At 39.6% G+C, this 26,207-nt stretch overlaps 1 protein-coding gene across 16 annotated transcripts in view; it reads left to right on the top strand.

The window, feature by feature from the left end:
* FARS2 (phenylalanyl-tRNA synthetase 2, mitochondrial) overlaps positions 1 to 26,207 on the top strand; it is a 521,299-nt gene that overhangs the window by 276,583 nt on the left and 218,509 nt on the right. For all 16 annotated transcript variants that reach the window (XR_013533783.1, XR_008480528.2, XR_013533782.1 and 13 more), the window contains one exon: positions 22,357 to 22,517. Coding sequence is in view for 10 of the 16 variants with exons in the window: in XM_035297412.3 (XP_035153303.1) it covers positions 22,357 to 22,517 (161 nt within the window). In the remaining 6 variants the exon portion in view is untranslated. The remainder of the gene's footprint in view (positions 1 to 22,356; positions 22,518 to 26,207) is intronic.

Raw genomic sequence — 26,207 nt, 5'->3', positions numbered from 1 at the left:
TGTCCTTTTAAGTTCCTCCTCCATCTGTTTTCTTTCTTATATTCCATAGCCATGGCTGAAAGATGCATTGGATTTGCTTGGGAAGAGTGAGCCATTTTCTTGACTAAATGGATGCATTTTTTGGCAAGATTTAACATTGGAAAGAAAGGAATAAGAATAGAGAAATTAGACCTATTTATCTGACATTTAGCTATTTCCTTTTTCTTTCTTTATAATTTCGACTCCTTTTTAACATGATGTGCTACTCTAATTTGAGCCGGGAATAAAATATTTAAATATTTCAAGTGTTTCTTTGTTAGCTAGAGGCATAAGGAGACAAGGCCAGGTATGGTATAGAACAAAACAGAAAGGAAAAGAGAACTAAGTGCAGCCATTTGGGATGAGGGAGGGGAGAAGGAAGGCTGATGTAAAATATATTGATAACCATTGCATTCAATGAGCTGGACTCAGCGGAAGTAAACTTCTAGAATAGTTATTATTTTTCACATCACTGCCTTCATGGAGTTCTGCCAGAGTCTTTCACATTCAGAGTGAAATTTCAAGGGATCTTATAACTTTCTTGGTCATTTTCATGTCCAGTCTAGTCTAATGGCAAGCCTTCTATCTTCCATCTATTTAAAGCTTCTTTCCCTCCCTCAGCTCAGAAGACCTGCACAGGTGTAGAAGCTCCAGGTATGGTGGTGGTGGAGCTGGGAGCAATGGGAAGAAAGGGTCAGGTGGGGAGGAGAGAAGTAGGGCAAGGACAACAAAGGACTTCTTTGACTGGTAGAGTTGGAATCTGCCAGCACGGGTGACTTTTAGGTGTGACCAGTATACAGATGCTAACTTTTTATTTCTCATGGGAGTGCTTTGGTGGATTTCTTGGAGATTCCCCACTAGTGACTATTAATTAGAGGCCCAGGCATGGGTGATATTATTATATCTGGCTTGTGGTTGGGTCCCCCCTCAGTGTCTCTATATTCAGTGGTACACCTGTGGGCTTTTTCTGCGGTGGTCGGCTCGGCCACTGCATCCGACATTGTGCATAGGGCGCTTTTCTGAGGTTCACAGACTGCTGCTGTGTGCTCGGGTGCCAATGTAGACTATAGCAAACTCACAATTCTTCTACTGTTATCTAGCACACTTTCTCTGTGTGTGTGTTTTCCAGCCACACAACTATAGTCAAGGGTTGTCAGGTATGGATTATGGTTAGTTTCTAGGTCCCTCAAATCCAGGGAGACATATGGCCAACTTCTCCTTGTGGCTTCCCAAATCCCCCTACTTCTTTGATAGGAGAGCCACTCTCTCTTTTCCCTAGGAGTGAGGGAAAGGGAGTTAGCTAATGATAATTCTTCAAAGGGGTTATTTTTCCAATAAGATGATGAATTCTTAATTTTTACCAATACAGCATAAAGGGGAGAGATGAAAAGACTGGCTTCACTGTTTCACAGTTTGCCCAGCATCTGTTCTTTTCAGCCTTTGGAACCTCTACTGACAATAGATAATGTACCACTTAACATTCTACTCATATTCACATCTTTTGAGATAACAGTGATACCTATGGGAAGGAAACATTAAAGTGAGCATTCCATAAGACACGCAGTGAGACCCATATGAGAGAGACAACTTGGAAGAGGATGTGTGCTGGATTTCAAGGATAAAGGGCATATGTGGGAAAGAGGGATTACAAGGGCACTGAGTGCCTGACGACAGAGTGAGCTGGTCGTGAAGAGGCCCTTGGTTTCATGGGCAGAGGAAGCTACAGGGAATCCTAAAATCCCTCAAGCAGAATAAAAGCTACTGTGTGAACATGAGAAGATTTAGAGAAGACGTATTAGTATAGGATATGAATAGTTTGTTCACAGTGAAGATTCAGTGACAAATCCCAAGTTAAAAGCAGAGGATGTTCATTGCTACTTTATATGTTTGTATCTACACAGAACTGTATAATGATAATACTGACCAGTACCTCTATAATCCTTCCTTTGCAACAGGCCCTCTTCCTAGCCCTTTTTCTGTAATAACGGATTTAGGCCTTTCAATAAGTAGCTCTTGGAGGTAAGTACTGCCAATTATCCTTACTTTACAAATGGTGAAGTTGAATCAGAGATTCAGTAACTCTTCCAAGATCACCAGCTAGTAAATGGTGCAGCCAGGATTAGTCTGGCTCCAGGGTCTGGGCTCTTAACCTGTCTACTCTTTCCATAGGTGAATAGTGTGGTTAAGCTAACTGTATAGCTATGCCTATAGGACAGGAAGAGACTGCAGCTTGCCTAGAGCCCAGTTGTCCTCTGAGAAGGAAAGCAATCCCTGGTGACTGTACGGTAGCTTTTTGCCACTGGCCTGAGACTTCGGTGTCTGCTTTCTACTAAAGAGCAGGCATTGCTTCTTGGGGAAACTCTGAGCAGGAAATGGCTAATAAGTAGGCCTTTGTAGAATGCAGAAGGGCTGGCATTCCCTCTTCCCTCAGGTACGGGCTTTCCTCTGGAATTCCTGGAAAAACAATGGCTGCATGTACAGCCTCCGCTTCTCGGGAGACTCATGCCTGCTCGGCTTCTGCATTCTTCTCAGCAAGCAGAGCCCCCACAAGAAAACTCTTATTTTCTACGTTGATGGAAAAAAATCCGTTTGGTTTGTTTTTTATATTATTAGTGACTTACTGTTATGGTTAGATTTTTATTCCATCCCCGGCTTTCCTGCTGTGGGAAATCAGTAGTTGATATTTTGTAACGTTGCCAGCTGTTACATATTTCATAACACAGTGAATGAACAGTGTCCCTTCAGGACTGTGTTGGGACACGATCCATGCATTTTCAGGTTTTATTGTAAGTAGTTGCATACAACTGAGAGGCTCAGGCCCTGGAGAATTCCAGAGTGGCATTGACCACATGCTTCTAATCAACCTCTGATTACTGTGGCTTCATAAGGGATGTGCCCTCCAGGAGCAAACACTGTGTTAGAGTTAAGTCTTACAAACAAAACAGTGTAAGTGTCAGTGAGAGGAACAGAAACTACTAGATTAAGATTTAAAAATAAGGAGGAAAAAGCAGTTCAAAGAGCTTGCCTAGGTTTTAGTTACTTGTGTTTAAGATATTTAAGAATAGATTGGATCAAGAGGTTTAACTTTCACTGAGAAATTTTGTGTATTGATAATTAACTTGACTTCAGCCAAGGAGTTATAGAGGCCACTGAATTTTGTGTTTGGGCAAATATTAAAGGATGCCTTTTCTCCTGGTGTAGATAGTTGGTCAAATAGATGCTCTAACAGGAAGACCACAAAGGTGCAACTCAATATTAATTTTACGCTACTGGAGCAAACTGAGGGAGAAAACAGAAGTCTTTACAAGGCAACCCTATTGATTTGTTTGCTTTTTGGAAAGGTTGAAGAATATTTCTGCAGCAGTGAAACCACTCAATTAGTATTTATCCAATAAGATTCAATGATAATATTATCCAGTGTTTCCTGTGTTGATAAGTGAGATTGATGCTCCATGGTGACAGCTGAAGCACAAAAGTTAGAAGTTAGAGATGGAAACTTATCTCAAATTCCTCTCAGCGCTCAAGTGGAAGGAAGAGTTGTCTCTCACTTGCTTTTCCTTCGGGAGTGGGATGCAGTTTGATTTTCTAGTTTGTTTTTAAATGTCATCTTTTAATTATATTTTGGATAATGATGAAGAGAGATGCAATTTAGTTATGAGAATTAATCTTAAAAGGCTCAATGACTCCTTTATCTACTGCTTAAAACAACTCCCTCTAGTAAAGAGTATTTCATTAATTGTCATTACTTGGGAATTATGGAATTAGAGCAGCTGACATCCCTTTTATCATTCATATATTTAAGTGACAGTGGCATCACTTACTCTAAATTAAGTTCCTTTCCTGGTTAAAAAATTATAATAGTGTGACGAGAAATAGAGCACTATTAACTTTTATTTTGGAAAGCAATTTTTCTAGTGGAGCTATGAAAGCCACTATTATGCCTGGTTTCTTAACAGAAAGAAACAGATAAGTGTATCTAACATAATACTTCAAAAATTTCGGCAATGGGGTTGAAAGTGTTTAAAAGGTTTATCAGTGGGTTTTCATATTCTCCACACTCAGGGTGGAATCAGGCACTCTTCTTAATATGTATAGCATTGTGTGTGTGTGTGTGTGTGTGTGTGTGTGTGTGTGTGTGTGTGTGTGTTTGTTTTTCAGGTGCTATAGCCACTGTATTTTTCCTTCTGTCAACTCTTGGGTTTTATTCTCACCAGTCAGTAATGTGCTGGGCCAGTGCCTCTCCCAAACTGGAAATGACCCTATAAATCTATTTTGTGAGTGGAATCAGAGCAATAAAGGCTTATGATATTTGTCAGAGGGACTGTGTTGACCCTGCCATTCAATGGCATATCTCCTAGAGTCACAGTGTCTCCATAATTTTGGCTCAGAGGATTTACTCAGTTTCCTTTGATTTCTGCTCTATTCTTCCCCAAAGTCTTATTTTTACTGTAGTGAACTCACTAAATTCTAGTTAACTTTCTGCTTGTGGCCTAGTTTTGATAACTCTTGTTAATAAGGAATTTAATAATACGTTTGAAGTAAATGAAAACATTTCCCAACACTCACAACTCTGTGCAATGTTTCAACAGTGTTTCCTCAAACTCCTCTTACGGATATGACTCACATTATGAAAATAGATATACGAAGAACTCACATTAAGTTGAAAGTGATTATTTGATTAATGATCATTTTAATGCACTTCAAATATCATTCAGTTTTTTTTAACGTCTCACCCATAAATTTGGGGGAATATATTGTTTCCTGAAGTTCTGTGTGCAATTCAGGCAATTAAAAACAAACCACAAACAAACGATCAAACAAAAACAACTTCTATCTGAAAAATGGAAATTGTTCAAAGCTGGTAAACTGTTAGGAAATCTAACTTTTGTTTTTTGCAATAATCTGCTTAACAGTACTTCATTCTGAGTTCTCAGAACTCAGATTGAAATTTGAGGCAAAGGGTTGAAAGACATAATACTCTACTTTGTATTATGTCTTTTGTAATACATAAAGACAAAGGGGCTAGTCAAAGGGAGCTGCTGGAGGTGGTGTAGGAGTCCTTGGTAGATTATATGCAAGTCAGTATATATTTAGCCATTATTAAGAAATGCTAAGCAAGGGGTATAACTATTCCCTTTACATTTTCAAAAGGTTTTGCAATACCCCATGCCAGTTTGGTCAACTTATCTTCATTTCATGTTTCTATCTTCATAAGTTTCTGTTTACTTTTCCTTCTTGTTGGAAGATCTTTACCTTTTTTAAAATTTGTATTTTTTTTAAGGAGATGGAGATTTCACTTTGTTGCCAAGGCTGGATTTGAACTCCTGGGCTCAAGTGATCCTCCCACTTTAGCCTACTGAGTACCTGGGACTGCAGGTACATACATGTCATTGTGTCTAGCTCACTTTTAAATCCCCTACACATCATTTGAGATCACACTTGACTGACTTTTCCAAAACATCCTTGTTCAGGTTATTTAAAGTGACCTCTTCTTCTGTCACCCCATAGAACCTAATTTCTATCACTCATGGCACTGATTTGCATATGCATTTATAGGTCTTTCTCTCTTTGCTTTGAAAGTATACATCCCTTGAAGGCATTAACTGTGGAGTTACACATACCGGGGTTCACATCCCAGATATAGCATTTGCTCTCTGTTGGTTGACTAACTCAGGGCAGTCCTGGCACCATTTGTCCTTGCATACATCCCACCCGAGAGTTTTGAAAAGCCAGGCAGTTATGCTCTTCATATTCTTTAAATCTAAGGGTGGCCAAGCAAACCATTTCGGGGAAATGAAATGTAAGCATTTGAGGACCCTTGGGAAAGGTTTTGTTTCCCCGTAAAAGCAACAGGTATGTAAGTCATGCACACTGGAACTGTTTCTGTTTTCCTCCTGCCTGATACACGATGACTGGAGATCGACAAGCCATTTTGTAGTTATGAGATCATCATCATAATGGTAGAAGCCAACCTGCTAAGAATGTTGGAGCAGAAAGATAAAAAGAGCAAGGGTCTTCAGTGGCACCCTCGAGCTCCTGTACCAAATCTGGAAATGCCTATCTTCAGAATCCTTTTTATGGAAATTAGATGTCTCTTATTTAGATCACTTTTGATAGAGTTTTCTGTTGCTTGCAGCCAGAAGTATTTCTAGATAGCTGTATAATGTAGGACAAATTAGTTAAACTCTATAAATGGTGGTCTTCTTATCTATAAAATGGAGCTAGTGATAGTGACGGAACAGAGTTGATGTGAGTGTTAATGAGGTCATGTTTTCTGACTCATGAGCAAGTGAATGTTTCTTTCTTTCTCCTTCCTTTATATGATATTGTTTGCCAGAAATCATCTGTCACATTTCTTTGTACAAAAACAAGTCACAGTAATTATCAGTTGAATGAGCAAATGAATATTGGAATAAAGCAGTCAAACAGGCTTTGCAACATAAGCGAACTCTAATGGCTTCTCACAGCCTTTTTAATGGCAGAGTAGACAGCCTTTCTCTGCCTCTTGAATCTGACTTGGTCCTGTGACTTGCTTTGGCTGGTCAGGAGAGTAGCAAACATGATGAAAACGGATGCTTGAAAGGTGATTGCTTCTGGGGCTTGCTCTCTTGCTGCAATTAGAACTCGGCAACCACCACTTAAATGAGCCCAAGCTAGCTGTTTGGATGATGTAAGAGAACCGAAGTGCCCCAGCCAGCAGGCAGCCAACACCAGACATGTGAGTTCCAGCAGGCCACATATGTGTAAGTAAACCCATTTGAGAGCTGAAGAACTTTCCACCTAAGCCCAAAGTGCCAACCAACATTGAGATCAGTGAATAGTTGTTTTAAACCACGAAGTTTTGGGGTGGTTTGTTTTGCAGCAGAAAATAAATGATCTAGAGGAGCTCTAAAACGGATAGGTGAGTGTCAGGGTCTCCAGATGTGTCACCTGGAGAAGGATATCATAGCACTTTGGAGTGTTTCAGCTGGGCTGCAGAACCTGAATCCAATCATGAAGAAATATTAGGCAACCTCAAATTGAGAAACATTTTCTTTTTTGAGACTGTCTCATTCTGTTGCCAGGTGCCAGGCTGGAGTGCAGTGGTATGATCTCAGCTCACTGCAACCTCTGCCTCCCAGGTTCGAGCAATTCTCCTGCCTCAGCCTCCTGAGTAGCTGGGACTACAGGCGCATGCCACCATACCCAGCTAATTTTTGTATTTTAGTAGAGACAGGATTTCATTTTGTTGGCCAGGATCGTCTCGACCCCTTGACCTTGTGATCCATCCGCCTCGGCCTCTCAAAGTGCTGAGATTACAGGTGTGACCCTCTGTGCCCAGCCAACTTGAGGAACATTTCTATAAAACAACCTGCTAGGATTCTCTAAAATGTCAATGTCTTATAAGACAAAGGAAAGCTAGGGAATGGTCCAAGACTAATAAAGATTAAAGAGACGTGATACGTAAGGACAATACGTGATCCTCGACTGGACCTTGAATGGGAGGGAAAAAGTGCTACAAGGACATGACTGGCAAAATTGGCAAACTTTGAATATGGATTGCAGGTAAGGTGGGGTTATTGCATCCATCTGAATTATCGTGAATTTGATAACTGTACTATGGATGTGTATAAGAGAATATCTTTGTTCTGGGGAGGTATACACAGAAGTATTCAGGGGCAAAGGAGAATGATGTATGGAACCTACTCTCAGATGGCTTGATAAATTATTATAATATATAAAAAATACATTTATTTACATACTTATAAAATATTTATAACAATAACTATATATCAATATATATTTGTATTAATATCAAATATATAACTACATTTTTTCAACAATTATATCAATATTGTAAATATATTAATATATAAATGGAGGTATATTCACAAATATATCAACAGATATATGTTTATACTTATATAAAGATATCAGTAGATATGTAACTATATAATGAATACATATATAATTATATAAATATGTAATTTATACATAGATTATAAATATTAATAAATGTCCATATAAATACAGGGCTACCGACCTCCAGCTTTTTGCTCCTGGTCAAATGTTGGCTGCTGCAGCTCCAGGCAGTATATTCTTGAGTGATAGCATCTAATGTGGGAAGAAAGAAGGAAGTCATTCAGAAGGGCCTTTCATCTGAAGAGACTCTTGCCTATGAGCATCCTAGCAGATTTCCCCTTACATCTTATATTTTATATCACTCAGATCTCATTGGCCACGTTCTCCCCTTGAGCAGTCACTGGAAAATGGTTGAGGGGTGGTGTATCACTGTTCAAACTGCAGGGAAAGAGAAACCAACACTTTCTTTTCTTTTTTTTTTTGAGATGGAGTCTCACTCTGTCACCCAGGCTGGAGTGCAGTGGCATGATGTCAGCTCACTGCAACCTCTGCCCCACTAGTTCAAGTGATTCTCTTCTCCTGCCTCAGCCTCCCGAGTAGCTAGAATTCCAGGTGCCTGCCACCATGCCCGGCTAATTTTTGTATTTTTAGTAGAGACGGGGTTTCAACATCTTGGCCATGCTGGTCTTGAACTTCTGACCTCATGATCCACCCAGCTCGGTCTCCCAAAGTGCTGGGATTACAGGTCCCAGTGGGACCAACACTTTCTACACATTCCATGTCAGGAGGATTCTCACTGTGCAGGACCATTGGGAATTGCTTGATGCACTGCTCATTAGTATGTGCTTCAGACACTGCAGTTTTCTTTATTAAACTCCAGAGAACCAAAATCTAGGACTCAGGAAGGAAAGGGGATGATCTAAAGTGAGTTTTTTTCAGATGGGTGTGAAAGTTTTTTGCAGTACATTGATTAGAATGCCATCCAGCTCGGGCCAGGCGCGGTGGCTCACGCCTGTAATCCCAGCACTTTGGGAGGCCGAGGCGGGTGGATCACGAGGTCAAGAGATCGAGACCATCCTGGTCAACATGGTGAAACCCCGTCTCTACTAAAGATACAAAAAATTAGCTGGGCATGGTGGCGCGTGCCTGTAATTCCAGCTACTCTGGAGGCTGAGGCAGGAGAATTGCCTGAACCCAGGAGGCGGAGGTTGCAGTGAGCCGAGATCGCGCCATTGCACTCCAGCCTGGGTAACAAGAGCGAAACTTCGTCTCAAAAAAAAAGAATGCCATCCAGCTCAGACCGTATTAAAGAAAACTGCTTAAGACCCAGAGATTCTCATCCACAGTCTGTTCCATGCCCTGGAAAGCTTTCTTTTAAAAGAGAGGTCTGCCTTTGGATTAGGTGGAGCACTTGTTGACAGAGTGTTTGGGGCCAAGGATATATACAGCTGGAGAAATTTTTCAGGCAGGAGATTGATCTTTGGGCACAGCGTGGAAAGTCAGTCATCCAGTGGTGAGTCTCCGAGGAAGCACTTCAAGTATTGTGACTGGAAAGCAGGGGGTGAAGGACTACATCCATGGTTGGAAGAGACGAAATCAGAATTTACTAGCTGTGCTGGCCTTTCTGGGCCTGCCTCCAGATGTGCAGTGTCTCGCCGGGATACAACAGTGCTTTTATTCCTGTGTGTCTATCACTGTAGCTAACAATCAAGGGATGTGGAAGCCTTTGTTCAGTACCACTGCTAAATACTAGCCCCGTCAGTTCACTCGGTAGGTCTGTGTGTATATTACAGTCAAATCCAGTGTGAAAGGTATTTTAGAGTGATAAAACCCAGCATTCAGAAGAGAAATCTACTGGTATACGTGAGCACCCACTTACACAAACCATTTTACTGGCTTTCATAGAATAATCATGGTCAACCAGGAAATCAGCAGTGACAACATAGAGAGTGCACAGAGGTCAGTAGCACTTTCTGATGTTTTGAAATACCTTGAGCATAGCCCTTCTCCGTTAATGCTTTAGTGTGAATCTAGGGAAACATTCACTGGGTGTAGACTCAAAGTCAAAAGATAGATTCAAGTCCCAATGTCTGCATGATCTTGCTTAAATGGTGTTTATCTTTTCAACATAGCTGACAGCAGTTTGACATTTCCCACAGGAGCAGTGTGAGGATGAAACTCAAGATAATATAGGTGAAGTTCTTTGTCATGGGTGAAGTTCTATAAAATACGACTGTTCATTGCTGCTACAGCAGTTATTTGGAAAACGTGAGTTCATTAAGTTGAAGAATTCCTAGAAGTCAACCCTTTTGACATGGAAGGAAAATATATACTTAAAATAATACAAAACCTTTTTTCCCAATGTGTAGTTGTTTAAGCATTTCACTTGATTCTTGGCTTTGTAACAAAAGAGTCTATGAGGAGAAACCTGAGGATGCAGGGGCTGTTTGCATTTCCAGAGCTCAGTCATTGGGGAAGAACATAAAATAGACAGAACGGTGAAGCTGAAGTGGCAATAAGATCCTGGGCCTCAGGGGACTTGCGACTCTGTGCCTGCTGGCGCCCTGTGTCCAGCAGAGCTCAGTGAATGGTGATGAAGGCAGGGGTCAGTGAGTAGAACAGTATTTTTTTTTCTATCGTTACTTTGTTTGTTCCAATTCTGTCCTTTGTGAGATGTCTTTTCGGAAATGGCATCTCTGATATCACTACTGTTAAATATCACTTTATAATATGATAGATACAATCTCTCAGAGATATAAAATTAAAGTCACTTGTATTGGAAACTTATAGTATGAAATTCTTCATAATATTATCCATTCAAATTAAGTCAGTAAACTAAAAAGGGGGAAAATCTTGAAACCTTTCTTACCATTCCATTCTGTCGTTTCTTTGCAAATATTTACTGAGCACCCATTGTATGACAGTGTTCCAGCCACTCAAGATGTATCAGTGATGAAAACCAGCGAAGATGCTGCCTTCATGCACTGCAGGCTAGTAGGGGATCTGAAAGTCAACAGTAAGTAAATGAAAAGGCTGTAGCATATTAGTAGGTGATATTTTCTGAGGAAAAGAAGGCAGAGTTGAGGGCATTTGGGAGAGTAGGTTGATAGGGAGGTTTACAATCTTAAAGTGGATGGCCAGGAGACCTCACTGAGAAGGGAACATTCAAACAGGGACCTGAAACAGCTGGAGGGAAGACCGTTCCCCCTGGACATTACTGCTCCAAAGGGGTGTGACATTGAGTGTACCTGCCTGTCTCAAGGCATAAAGCGGACCAGGTGGCCAGAGGAGAGAGAGCAGTTGGTAGGTATCTTTTGCTTTGCTGTTAAACGTGAAGCAAAATTATTCTGCAGTAGTTTATATTTCATTAAAGGAGATTTAGAATAGAACCCCAGTTAACTATTTCTAAAGTGAGCCAAATCATATACTGTTCAGAGCTGGGAGGAACTCAAGACACCCTATCACTGCTGTTCTTCATCTTATGAGAGAAAAAGCTAAAGTCCATTGAAATAATTGGTGGTATAACGGCTCAATTAGTATAGCTCAGTGTTTTCAGAGACAGATGTGGTAATGAGAAAAAATACATGTATATTGTTCTTCTTTCAGAAAGTGAAGAACACACAAAAACTTTCTTCAAACTTTTAAATATCTATACCCTTTAAAATTTTATTTTTATGTGATAAAATGTTACATAATATATCATCCAGTTAAGCCATTTTAAGTGTACAATTCAGTGGCATTAATAACACTTATAATGTTGTGCAACCATCCCCACTGTCAATCTCCAAAATATTTTCATCACCTCAAACAGAAACTCTGTACTCATTAAGCAGTAACACTCCATTCCATTCTCCCTCCAATCCCTAGTAACCTCTAATCTGCTTACTGTTCTAGATATTTCAGGTAAGGAAAATTATAGACTTTTCTCCTGGCTTCTTTCACTTACCATGTTGTTTTTGAGGTTCATCCATGCTGTAGCATGTATCAGAACTTCATTCCTTTTTAGGGCCGAATAATATTCCATTGCATGTAAGTAACATATTTTGTTTATCCATTCATCTGGCGACAGACACTTGAGTTGTTTCTACCTTGAGACTATTGTGAATAATGCTCTTATGAACATTGGTGTGCAAGTGTCTGAGCTTTGTTACTCAATCCTTTTAGAGATACACACACACAGAGGTATATATACATACACACACACACACACACACACACACACACACACACACACACACACAGTTTGAGAGAGAGAATTATTGGGTCATGTGGTCAAATCCATGTTTAACTTTCTGAGAAACTGCCAAACTACTTTCCACAGCAGCTGCACTACTTTACATGCTCAACAGCAACGCGCAGGATTTCCGTTTCTCCACGTCCTTCTCAACACTTTTTATGATTATTTTCATTATTATAGCCACCATAGTAGATGTGAAGTGGTATCTCATTGTGGTCTGTGTTTGTGTTTCCCTGATGACTAATGATGTTGACTATCTTTTCATGAGCTTAATGGCCATTTGTGTATCTTCCCAAAATTCTCTCACTCACATTTTATAGTTTTCAATGTTCAGGTCTTTTGCTTCTTGTTACATTTATTTCTAAGTACTTTATTTTTGATGCTTTCTTAACTCAAATTGTTTTCTTAATTTCCTTTTCTGATTGTTCATTGCTAATGCATAGAAATGCAAATATGTGCAAGATTTGTATATGTTGATTTTGTATCATGCAACTTTACTGAATTTATCAGTTCAGACAGTTTTTTTGTGTGTGGATTCTTCAGGGCTTTCTACGTACAAAATTATGTCATCCGCAAATAGAGATAATTTTACCTCTTCTTTTTCAATTAGGATATCTTTTATTTCTTTTTCTCTGGTTAAAACTTTTAGTACTATTTGACTAGTAGTGGTGACTGTGAGCATCTTTGTCTTGTTCCCTATCTAAGTGAAATTTATCTAAGTGGAATGAGTGAAAAGCTTTCACCTTTCCCCACTGAGTATGATGTTGGCTATGAGGTTTTCATACATAGTCTTTATTTCGTTGAGGGCATTGCCTTGTTTCCCTGGTTTACTGAATATTTTTATCATGAAAGGATGTTAGATTTTGTCAGATGCATTCACATTATCAATTGAGGTGGTTATGTGAGTTTTATTTCCTTTATTCTATTATTATGGTTTTTACGTTGACCGATTTTTATATTTTGAGCCGTTCTTGCTTGCATTCCTGGGATAAATCCATTTGATCATGGTATATGATCCTTTTCATATGCTGCTAAATTTGGTTTGCTAGTAATTTGTTGAGGATTTTACATCTGTGTTTATAAGGGATATTAGTATGTAACTTTCTTGTAGTGAGCCCCTCTGAAACTATCACTTTAAACCTCTATTGTCTTTAGTTCTAATATATCTTTCTTTATTCTCATGTTAAAACTTCTGAAATAATAGGAGTGTCTGCCTGGAATGTCCTTCTTTTTTTATAAGTAAGTCAAAAATAAACTCTGCCACTTATTAGTATGGTGAGGATAAAAAGGCAGACCCACATAAGATCAAGAATGCAGAATGTTAATATGTTGCTACTCTAATCCCTTTATATTCTCATTCATAGCATCAAATACAATGAAAACCAAATTAAATGTTATATTTCATTTCTGAAAGATTGATGTGTTTGGACCTGAGCAATGTAGCCTGGTGACCATGTAGCATGGTGTAAACTGTTTTCGGAAGTAAGGATTTTACTTAGTCTCCAAAAGGTTCAATAGGTCATTGATAAGAATTGTAGATAAAAGAATACATATCTTTCCAGGTTTCTCAGGAGAGAATGACAAAGGTCTTCTCACAGTAGTAGCTTCTTTGAATAGGCACCAGAAGTTACATCTGACTTCATGTAAACACTACTTGCCTTCCAACTTGTCTAAATCTTCAGAAAGGATTAGTCTGAAAAGCTAATTTTGTTGGAAGTTGAGAGATAATCATGTAAATGTAAGATACTGTTTGAAACTTAATTTTCCCCCCAAAATTACTCACCTTCTAGCATTGACTGATGAAGGTATAATGTTATAAAGGTTCCCTTTTTTCTGTGGCTCAGGATCATCACACACCCTGAGCTGAAGGCACAGAGGCTGCACTTGCCTTGGTACAACTCAAGTACACTGCTGCTTGCATACAGACCCCAGTTTCATATTCTACACCTGGCCATTCTCAGCCCTTTCTCCAGTTGTTGAAGTGTACTTTTCATGCATGATGCTGAACAAGACAAAGGACATTGGGGATGGAGGTTTGAGAAGTATCCCTACCCTTTCCCAGTGCCTTCCACAGATAGCACCAATGTCCTGTGCCTTCGAAGGGATGGCACTGAGCAATGACATTTATTAGTTTTTCTGAAGTGCTCTTTGCTCCCTCCCATCCCAGTCCCTACACAGAGCTGTGCTCCTGTTGGAGATGTCCAGGTCTGCTCTCGAGTTAAGAGATGCAGACAAGAGGCTGTGTGCAGAACCTCTGTGATTTAGGCTCTCCTTTGCAAATACTTCCCTCTCTGTAGCTACAGAGGCAGAACCTGTAAAGTCAGCTGCTGCTTAGAAGGGTCGCCCATGGGATTAGAATATTTTAAGTTTTAAGATAAATTTTGTTTCTCTCTTTTCACACTGATAACTTCTCACTGTCTTCTTTTCCATTACCATTCGCCTCCTCCTCCACTTTCTCCTCTACCTGTTTTTTTTTTTTTTTTTTTTTTTGAGACAGATTCTCACTCTCTCACCCAGGCTGGAGTTCAGTGGTAAGATCTCGGCTCACTGCAACCTTCACCTCCTGAGTTCAAGTAATTCTCCTGCCTCAGCCTCCCAATTAGCTGGGACTACAGGCACGTGCCACCACGCCCAGCTAATTTTTGTATTTTTAGTAGAGACGGGATTCCACCATGTTGGCCAGGCTGTTCTCAAACTCCCGACCTCGTGATCCACCGGCCCTCCCAAAGTGCTGGGATTACAGGCATGAGCCACTGTACCCGGCCCTCTCCTTTTTTTTTAAACTTTCCCATCTCTGGATTCTTCTCTTACATTCTTTTGCTTCTGTATGTAGGCTCACCCTCTTAGGAAGATTTTCAACAATAATAAACACAAAAAGTTTTCCTGCATAGGATGCTCAGTGCTGTACAGACTTACATTAGTCAAAATGCCTAACTGCTTCCAATCCTGCATATTCTGTCTAATTGGGAATGTTTTTCCACAGTGAATTTTATACTCTGGTGACTCTAGTTTACTGGAACTCTCTAGTTTTGGAATGAGGCAAAAAAAAAAAAAAAAAAAAAAAACCTGCCTTAAAACCCTATCAGGCCTGGATACTTGGCAACAAATTACAGCTGAGGAGTGCCAAAACCCTGAAAATTATACCTACCTTGGCTGACAATACCTTTAAGTGTGTATGTATTTATGGCTCACTTTCTTCCATAAAGAATTTGAAGTGCCTTATAAAAGTACATAGCCAAGGATAAAATAAATAGTTGAGATAATCAGGGCAAAGAGGAAATGCGGATAAGAAAATAAAACTGGGGCAAGAATCACAAAGTGAAATGTACCCTGAACACTTGCGCAGTTGTAGAGGTGACCTGCAAGTTTGCCTCTAAGCTCCCACGGGACCAAACTAGAAAGTGAATTTTGACCAATTATGTAGCACATGGCATCCTTAAAATTGAAAACAATCTAGTTGTTCAGGAGAAAGAAGCCTTTTCTGTTCCCAAGATCCAAAGGCATTTTATTAGATCTAAGATCAGTTTATTTCCTGGAAGCCTCCTGCAGAAGACTATATGATGGAGTGTCACGTCCTTCACAGGAGTCTCCAGGGTTGTCTTACTAATGGAATAGGCCAGTGACACAATGCAAGGGTGCAATTCAGAAGAAACAAAATGTTTTAAAGGTAAAATTTGACACAGCTCAGCAAATGGACACCCTATCCTTTCTTGCAACCCTCCATGCAAACTTTTTATCAGGATGATTATGAGAATGAAAGGTTGTAGGCAGTGGTAGTAGCTGGAGTCCAGTTGCTCTCTGTTCCCAATGAAGGTCTGGTCCATAAGCCTTGACACACAGGTGGTGGGATTTTAGGTGCCCACTGGAATGACCCCCTCACTCACCTTGGCATTGGGTCTTCTCAGGTAGAGCCAGTCTACTGTCTTCAGAAGAGGGTGTCCATTTGTCCCTACTGCCAGCCACACGGGACCGAGGCTCCAGAGTCGTGCATATCCCTAGCACAACCATCAACCTTCTTTTCCCCCATCAACCTGTTAGTGTAGTCCTGCCAATCATTCACTTAGGCCAGTGAACATTTCTAATAAACCAGCTCTAGAACATCTAACTTTTAGCAGTGTAGCTTTCCAGTGAGCCTTCTAAGAAAATTAATTAGAAGTTGTACTCGTGAAGGTAACTATTTTTATCTTTTCAATGGAGTTCTTGGATATTGGCCAATCTGAGTAATGACTTTAATTTTAAGACTCATTGATTTAAGCCATTCTGTGTGGCAACAATTGAATGGCAAGACCCACTATCTATTGTGGCCATTTCGAATGCAAAATGAACTCTCATCATCAGACTTTCTCCTAGTGTGCAGCTTACCTCCTCACACAGGACAGCCCAGCCTCCCTTCGCTGTGTTCTGCAGATGTGATTTCCAACTGGTGGTGCTCCCTCTGCTCGCTCTTACTCTGCTCCATTCAGAAGCCGGGCCACATCAGGCTGGTAAAGCAAGTCCTCCTTGACTCTGAGACATACTACAGTAGAGCCTAGACTGACATCATAGTGGCAACCATGGGGCTCCCTTTTATATGAAGTTGGTTCACCCTTTTCCTGAGCCATGTTTCTCACCTATACCCCATGCATGGGTCTGGCCTCTTCAGGACTGCTGTGCTTGGCAGCTCCCTGGCTCAGCTCAGAGGAAGATAGTAAATGGAAGATTTATCTGTTTTTCCATAACTTTATGATAAATCAATGTTGGATTCATACCTTTATTTCTTATTGTTTCTGATATTTCTATTTTGACAAACATCATAGAATGTAGATTCACCTTTTAGAAGGTATTTATTCCCTTCAATGCTGTTACTTCTGAGCATTTTGTGATTGTTTACATTTCCTATCTGTAAAACTGGTATTCAGTGTTAGCAAGCAAAGAAAGAAGCATTGAGTGCTTTCTTCTTCTTGCCTATGCCTTTGTCTTTCCGACCCTTAATTGTGAGCATTGTGTAAACTGTGCTTTGCAGAGCTGCAGCTCTTTTTGTTTTTCTGAGACATCCTTCATTTTCACTCTTGGATCTTCAGCTTTATGCTGTGAGAATGACTCCATCCACTACATGGGAAGTGCATGTTCTTTTCATTAGTGTACATACATGTCTAAAAACCATTTATGCAGGAGTTAGTACTGTGTATGACATTGTGTAGGGACTGTTTTCTCAGAACTCTGAGGTTTAGATGGGGAGAGAGACTTGTAGATGTGATAGTTGCTAATAGAAATATGTACAGCATATTTGTGACAAGGAGACAAAGGTAAATTTAATGCTTCAGGGTCAGAGGAAGAATCTCACAGTCAGAATCCTTCCATGAAGCTTTAGAGGACAATGAGAGTTTACTTTAGGAGAGGGGCAAGTGTTAGGAAGATACACTATATTATGACAAGGACATGTGATGTTTAGCAAACTGTGGATAATCTGGGGTGCTGGCCCAGCACCACGTGGGAGGGGCCTTTGGTGCTGTTGTTAGAAGTTATATATTGTTTTCCAGTTGTGATTCTCAGCTTGCAGCCTGCAGATTCCTAGGGATCTATGGATCAGTGCTTAGAATATGTAAGAGTTTGCTATGGAACGTCTTAACTTTGTGAATATATATATACATATATATATATATATATATGTATATATACACACACACACATACATATATACATATATGTGTAGGCATATTCTATATCATTCAAATTGGTGCACCTCAAAGTGTGGTGCTCAGAATGGTGCTCATCCACAAACTCTCAGTTTCCAGTTCACAAGGAGATAACCATAGACGCTGAGAGTAAGCAATTAGAAACTTACAGCAATTTGACTTGGTACTGCCGTGTCATTCAAATGTAGGATGTTTTAAATGCCAGTTTGTTGAGGTAGTATTATACAGAACAGAATTAATGCTTTTAAAACATAGCTAGATGAGTTTGGAAGGATATATACAGTCATGTAAACACCCCACAATCAAGATAGAGAAAATTTCCATCTCCCGAAAAAGTTCTCTCATGTCCTACCCATCTATTATCCGTCTCTACAGTTTCACCTTTTCTAGAATGTCATATGGATTAAGTTCACATTGTAGATAGTCTTTAGTGAATAACTCCTTTTGTTAAACATAATTCTTTTGAGATTCTTTTATTTTGTTCTGTATAATTTATTTTTGTTACTATGTAATATTCTGCTACCAGAAAGGGGTCCTGATCCAGACCCCAAGAGAGTATTTTTGAATCTCATGTAAAAAAGAATTTGGGGCAAGTCCACAGTGTAAAGCAAAAGCAAGTTTATTAAGAAAGTAAAGAAACAAAAGAATGGCTACTCCATAGACAGAACAGTGGCATGGGCTGCTCCACTGAGTATACTTATGATTATTTCTTGATTATATGCTAAACAAGGGGTGGATTATTCATGAGTTTTCCAGGAGAGGAGCAGGCAATTCCCAGAAATGAGGGTTCCTCTCCCTTTTAGAGTATATAAGGTAATTTCCAGACATTGCCAAGGCATTTGTAAACTGTCATTGTGCTGGTAGGAATGTCTTTTAACATGCTAATGCATTAAAATTAACATATAAGGAGCAATGAAGAGGACCAGAGGCCACTTTTGTCACCATCCTGGATTTGGTGGGTTTTGGCCTGGTGCTTTCCTGTTTCCTCAGCAGGGTTTTTATGACCTATATCTTGTGATACCACCACTGCTGGCCTCCTATCTCATTCTGTGACTCAGAATGCCTGACTTCCTAGGAATACAGCCCAGCAGGTATCACTCTCATTTTACCCAGCCCCTACTCAAGATGGAGTCAGTCTGGTTCAGATGCCTCTGACAGTTCTACTATATGAATATACCACAGTTTCTCCATTCACTCGTTGATGTATATTTTGGTTGTTTTGGGGTTGGGCCATTCTAAAGGAAGCTGTTATAAGCATTGATTCATTGGACTTCAAGTGCACATATGTTTCCGTATTTTAGGTAAATACTTAGTGTCAGGTCTCCATATACAAGCTTGGAACCTGAAAGTCTGAAGTCCTGCCTGCCTCAGCTGAAGTCTCCCAACCACTGCCTGTGTTGGCAATTATCCTTGATCGCCCAGGGGAGCTTCCCCAGACAAGCCCCTCACCCAACCCTGCCATCTTAACTGTTCTTATGATAATGTAAATACCTCTCACCCAACCCCACCACTGTAACTGAACTTACTCTGCAACACCCCCACCCCCCAAAACACTACCCAAACCTATAAAACCAACTCCTATCCCACTGCCCTTTGCTAATGCCCTTTTTGGCCTTAGCCCACCTGCACCCAGGTGAATAAACAGCCATGTTGCTCACACAAAGCCTGTTTGGAAGGTCTCTTCATTAAAAGCTCATGTTTTTTAAACATTTGGAAACTAAATTGCTGTATCATATGCTAAGTATCTGTTTAATTCAGGGTTTCTCCATTCATATTTTGGTAAATACTTAGAAATTTAGGTGAATACTTAGAAATGGAATTGCTGTGTCTTATGTTAAGTATCTGTTTAATTCAGGGTTTTGTCATTCATATTTTGGGTTGGATAATTCTTTGTTGTGAGAAACCATTCTGTACATCATGGGATCTTTAGTAAACAACTTTGGCCTCCGCCCACTAGATGTCAGGATGCTCCCCACTCTCAGTTTTAACCACCAAAAATGTCTTCGGACCTTGCTAAATGTCCCCCGTAGCTAAAATTGCCCCCAGTTGAGAAATATTGGTTTATTATAAAAAACTACCAAACTGTTTTTCAAACTACCAAAATGGCTTTGTCATTCTCACCCAATAGTTTATGAGTTCCAGTTTTAATGTGTCATATCTTAATTTTTATTCATTTAAATATATTTTCTAATTTTCCTGTGATGACTTCTTTGGCTCATGTGTTACTTATAAGTATGTTGTTTAATTTCCCAGTGTTTGGGAGATTTTTCAGATATTTTTCTACTGTTGATTTCTGATTTATTTGCATTTTGGACATAGAACATTTTTTGTACAATTTCAATCCTTTTAAAAATTTGGAATTTATTTTGTGTTCCAGAATATGTTCTGTGGTGAAATATTGATGTGCACTTGAAAAGAATGTCAATTATGTTATTGTTGAGTATAATTTTATATGTGACAAAATTATCAGCCTGTGATATGTTGGGAATTTTTACAAAGTTCTTTGCTAATGACCGGTGCCTCTCAATCTATCTGTAGCTTATAGCCTGTGTTCCCATTTGTCTTGATGATTGCCTTGATGCCAAGTGATAACCACAGGTGCTGGTGTTTCACTTACAATGAAGCCTTTTCCCTCCTGGACTTTGCACATCTAATCGTGAGGCTCCATGAATGTTCAGGTACAACTAGAGCAAATGAGGATTTGTGAAACAATTGTAAGGTTTTTTTCTTTTCTTTTTTTTGAGACGGAGTCTTGCTCTGTGGCCCAGGCTGGAGTGCAGTGGCTCAGTTTCAGCTCACTGCAACCTCTGCCTCCCAGGTTCAATCAATTCTCTTGCCTCCTGAGTAGCTAGGATTACTGGCATGCACCACCATGCTCAGCTAATTTTTATATTTTTGGTAAAGACAGGGTTTCACTGTTGGTCAGGCTGGTCTCAAACTCCTGACCTCCCAAAGTGCTGGGTGGGATTACAGGCGTGAGACACCATGCCACGCCAACTTTTTTATGTTTTAGGAAAACATTAAATGCAAAGTAGAAACGACAACAAAATGTTTCTTGTGGCTCGTTGAGGTGAGTCCTGCCTGTATCTCTGGAATCCACTCCTTAGCCTTCCTGTGCTGTGTCCTTTCCCTTTGCTATTAAAGAAACTCCTTCAGTCTGGAATTTCCTATCACCTTTCCTTACATTTTGAATCTGGATTAGTTATTTTTGTTTGCTTGCTTTATTTATTTATTTGGTAACAAGTTACTTTAAACTTAGTGGCCTAAAATAGCACAAATATATTGTATCATAATATCCCTGCATGAGGAGTCTGGCTATGGATTGGTAGGGTTCACTGCTTAGTGTCTTACCAGGTTGAAATCAAGGCAGAGGTAGCGCTGTGTTCTCCTCTGAAGCTGCAGTCCTCTCATTGGCTCACTCCGGCTGTTGGGAGAATTTGTTCCATCTAACTGTAGAAGTGAAATTCCAATTTTCTCCCTGGCTACTGGTACCTCTCTGAGCTCCTTTAGGATTTCTCAAGGGCTGAGCCACATAGCCTCTTCACAGCCAGGAGTGAGGGATCTCTCTCCAGTCCGCCAGGATGGAATGTTGTTAGATAAAGTAAACCAGTCACAGTCTTAAATTCCCATCATGTTCCTAGATCCCACCCACACTCAACTCAATGGGAGGAGTTTACATAAGGCATGTGCATGAGGAATGGGAGTCTCAGAGGCCTTCCCAGGCTACCCCCGGATCCTACTCATCTGTTAGTGTCCAGGTGGAATTATGTTGCTTTCATGAGCTCGTTTCATAAGCTTTCCAGCAGTGTGAATTGCTCCCTTGCCTGCCTTCATTCTGCAGTTTCTATCTTCTCTTTTACACTGCCTCAGTTTGCCAGGTAAACCCTTATAATTCATGGCATTGACACAGTCTGAGCAGGACATTATACCTTTGGAGTTGGTGATGCTAGATATGCCCTTCGTCTGGCTTCCCTGTATTCTCTGCAATGCTGAAGTAGCTCTTGCTAAGAGTAAGCATTATGGTGTTTTAATAAAGCTGAGGTTCCTAAAGGCCTGACATACATGCTTTCTGAATGTAAGTTCATTCTGAGCATGCTACAGCCAGTATGGCATGTTTTGAATGTACCTCATTATCTACATGTATCATTGTCCATGTGTTCTCATTGTTCAGCTCCCACTTATAAGTGAGAACATGCGGTGTTTATCTACTACACTTAGGGTCAGAGACTGTCTTTTCTTTCCCCTCTGTAACCTGTATACAGTGGGCTAAATGTTTGAATCAGGGCAAACAAAGATTACAGAAGAATCATAACTCAGTTCAGGAATCACTGCTTAAGAAAGCCTAGAATTTAATCAGAAATGAAAGAGAGTGTGACTTCAGATGGCAGAAATATGGAGAGGGAAAAACATGGAAGATTGGGCACCCTCTCGGATGTCTTTGTAGCGGCCGCCCAGTACCTGGCCCACTGTAATGATCAGTTATCAGTTATCAGTGTTACTGATGACTGTCAGAGAGTGGTGTGTACCTATCTAGTCTCAACCCTTTTTAAAAACAACTGCTTTTTTTTTTTTTTTTCCTAATAGCTGGTGCTCAAGACAGAATTGGCTGGGCTTTTGGCCTAGGATTAGAAAGGCTAGCCATGATTCTCTACGACATCCATGATATCCGTCTCTTCTGGAGTGAGGACGAGCGTTTCCTGAAGCAGTTCCGTGTAGCTAACATTAATCAGAAGGTGAAGTTTCAGGTAAGATGGCTTGCAAGAACTGAAAAAATAAGAATAATAATGGTTGTCAGGATTGACAGGATCCTGTACTTGAAAGCCATTGAATTTTATTGTATTTGTTTTTTATTTTGCTTTAAGTTCTGGGATACACGTGCAGAATGTGCAGGTTTGTTACATAAGTACGCATGCGCCATGGTGGTTTGCTCCACCTATCAACCCGTCACGTAGGTTTTAAGCCCCACATGCATTAGGTATTGTTCAAATGCTCTCCCTCCCCTTGTCCCCCACCCTCCGATAGGCTCCGGTATGTGATGTTCCCCTCCCTGTGTCCATGTGTTCTCATTGTTCAGCTCCCATTTATAAGTGAGAACATGTGGTGTTTGGTTTTCTATTTCTGTGTTAGTTTGGGTGTTTGGTTTTCTGTTTCTGTGTTAGTTTGCTGAGAATGATGGTTTCCTGCTTGATCTATGTCCCTGCAAAGGACATGAACTCATTCTTTTTTATGGCTGCATGAATTTTAAGCAATGTGAATTTGTAAAGAAATTCCTGGCCAGGCACGGTGGCTCACATCTGTAATCCCAGCACTTTGGGAGGCTGAGGCAAGTGGATCACCTGAGGTCAAGAATTTGAGACCAGCCTGGCCAACATAGTGAAACCCTGTCTTTACTAAAAATAGAAAAATTAGCTGGGTGTGGTGGTGTGTGCCTGTAGTCCCAGCTGCTTAGGAGGCTGAGGTAGGAGAATTACTTGAACCCAGGACGTGGAGGTTGCAGTGAGCCAAGATTGTATGCCATTAGACTCCAGCCTGGGCAAAAAGAGAGAAACTCTGTCTCAAAAAAAAAAAAAAAGAAGTTCCTAAAAAGAGGTCCATAAAAACACACAAGGGGCTCATAAACTTTTAGAAATTTTATGCAAGAGAAAAGATGTTTGTCAATCTTATTAGTCTAGGCAGAGAACCAATTTTGTACTTTTTTAATGAACATTTTATCATTATGAAATATCCAACTTTATCACTGATATTTGTCTCTTAAAGTTTACTTTTTATAATATTAATATAGACACTGGGTTTCTTATGATTGATATTTGCGATGCCGATCATTTTATTTTCATTCTGTATCTTCATCTTCATTGTACATCTCTTATAAACAGCATAAAGTTGGGTCTGTTTTTTAAGACCCAGGTCTAGTCTTCGTCTTCTCAATTGGAGTGTTGAATACACTTACATTTAATATATTAAATAATAACTTATATTCCTGGGCCTAATTCTGTCGTTTTTAAACTTCTTTCCCATTTTCCTCATCAGTTTTTTATTTATTTTGCTTGAAAATTGAAGTTTGTTTTCATTTTGTGTACATGTTACATTTTATTTCTTCCATTTGTACTTAGTTTTCATAGTTGTATGTGATTTTAAATGGTTACATTGTAATATGCATAATTCATTCTTCATGTTTTATCATGAAGAAATATTATACAACTTTGTGAAACATTTTGCCACTTTATAATAGTGCAATTTTATTATCCCTCCTGTCTAGGTTGTCAAGTTGTTTTTTTTTTCCTTTTTTGTCCTTGAACTTTAAAGAGGTCACGTTATTGCCTTTATCTCTGGTTTTCAGCAATTTGACCTATGTGTGATTTTCTGTCTGTTTTTCTGCTTCAGGATTTACTGTGTTAGGTTAATATCTTTCAAGCATTTTGGAATATTCTCATCTAGCATCTTTTCCAGCAATTCTATTCTGTTCATTTTTCAGAATATAGCTGCATATATGTTAGACCATTTGATCCTGTGCCATAGAACTCTGATGAAAGGTGTTTTATTAATGATTTTTTTTCCTGTGTGCTTTATTTTTGATATTTTTTATTGTCTTCTCTTTGGGTTGCTAATATTTTCTTTCTTTCTTTTTTTTCTGTTTTGTCCAACTAAACATTAAGCCCATCCAGTGGATTAACCATTCCCCAGATATTGTATTTATCAATTCTAGAATTTGCATTTGCTTCCTTTTTAGAGTTTTCATTTATCTACTGAAATTTTTGATCTTTTTATCCATTTCATCTATTCTTCCTTAAATTCTTTCACATATTCGTAATAGTTACTTTATTTTATTTATTTATTTTTTGAAATAGAGTCTTGCTGTATTGCCCAGGCTGGAGTAGAATGCAATGGCTCGATCTCAGCTCACTGCAACCTCCACCTCCTGGGTTCAGCTGAATCTCCCGCCTCAGACTCCTGAGTAGCTGTGATTACAGGCATGTGCCACCATGCCTGGCTAATTTTTGTATTTTTAGTAGAGACGGGGTTTCGCCATGTTAGCCAGTCTGGTCTTGAACTCCTAACCTCAGGTGATCCTCCTGTCTCAGCCTCCCAAAGTTCTGCGATTGCAGACATGAGCCACCACGCTCGGCCTTGTAATGGTTATATTTAAGTATTGTCTGTTAATTCCAACCATTTAGTTATCTAGTGTTCTTTTGTTGTTTTTTCTTCCTAATCATGGCTTACATTTTTCCTGCTTCTTCACTTGTCTTTTTTTTATTGTGTTTGAATGGACACCAAGACTGTGGTAGATAAAATTTATCCCTAGAAAGCCTTATGCTTTCTGCTATCTGGCTGCTAAGGTGACTAGGCAAGATCTTTTTGTTCTATCAGGAGTTGAGTTGGATTTCACATCTGATTTCCTCTTCATGGTGAGATCTAGCCCTGCAGCAGAGTTTGGTATCTAACCATGTGAGATCACAGGTTCTTTCTGCTTTCCATCCACTTACCAGCTTCTTCTACCACCAGCCTTTGTAAGCAGAAATATTATGAAGGAGAATTGGCTGGCAGTGAGGGTTAGCTCTGTTTCTCCATTTTCCAATCTGCCATACCAGCCCATGCTTGGCTGATAAAAGTTGGCTCGTTTCTTCTTATTCCAAAAAAATGTCTTTGCTAGTAGCAGGCTAGCTCTTCTGCTTACTCATGCCTGAGTGGTAAAAGCTGCCATCAATGTCTGTCTACCCTAGAAGGGCTCATCTCTTTCTGGGGTTACATTTATTTATATTCGTGTCCAGACCTCTTCAACTGTATTAGTCTGGTTTCATGCTGCTGATAAAGACATACTTGAAACTGGGAAGAAAAAGAGGTTTAATTGTACTTACATTTCCACATGTAAGTGTGGACGGGGAGGCCTCAGAATCATGTCAGGGTATGAAAGGCACTTCTTAAATGGTGGTGACAAGAGAAAATGAGGAAGAAACAAAAGCAGAAACCCCTGATAAACTCATCAGATCTTGTGAGACTTATTCACTATCACAAGAAAGCATGGCAAAGATTGGCCCCCATGATTCAATTTCCTCCCCCTGGGTTGCTCCCACAACATGTGGGAATTCTGAGAGATACAGTTGAAGTCGAGATTTGTATATCATCAACTTTAAGGACAGGTATGGTGTTTTAAAATGTATTTTTTTTATTGATACAGTGAAACACACGGATTTTGTGTGTGTGCCCATCTGCATCTGAAACCTTCCCATGTATATATGTATGTATGTATGTATGTATGTATATATGTATATGTGTGTATATTTTTGATTTTTACCTTAGGACTTTTAAAAACTTCTACTTAAATAATTATCTGTTTTATTTTAGCATTGATTCCTTCTACACTAATTTGAAATAAAAGTGTCTCTATATCAAAATAAAATCTGGCTAAGGCTGTACTTTTTTCTCATTCGCTTTTTAAA

This window comes from Callithrix jacchus, chromosome 4 (genome assembly GCF_049354715.1).
Source record: "Callithrix jacchus isolate 240 chromosome 4, calJac240_pri, whole genome shotgun sequence".
NCBI classification, from domain to species: domain Eukaryota; kingdom Metazoa; phylum Chordata; class Mammalia; order Primates; family Cebidae; genus Callithrix; species Callithrix jacchus.
The sequence above is the reverse complement of the archived record's forward strand: the minus strand, read 5'-3'. Positions and strand labels throughout refer to the sequence as shown.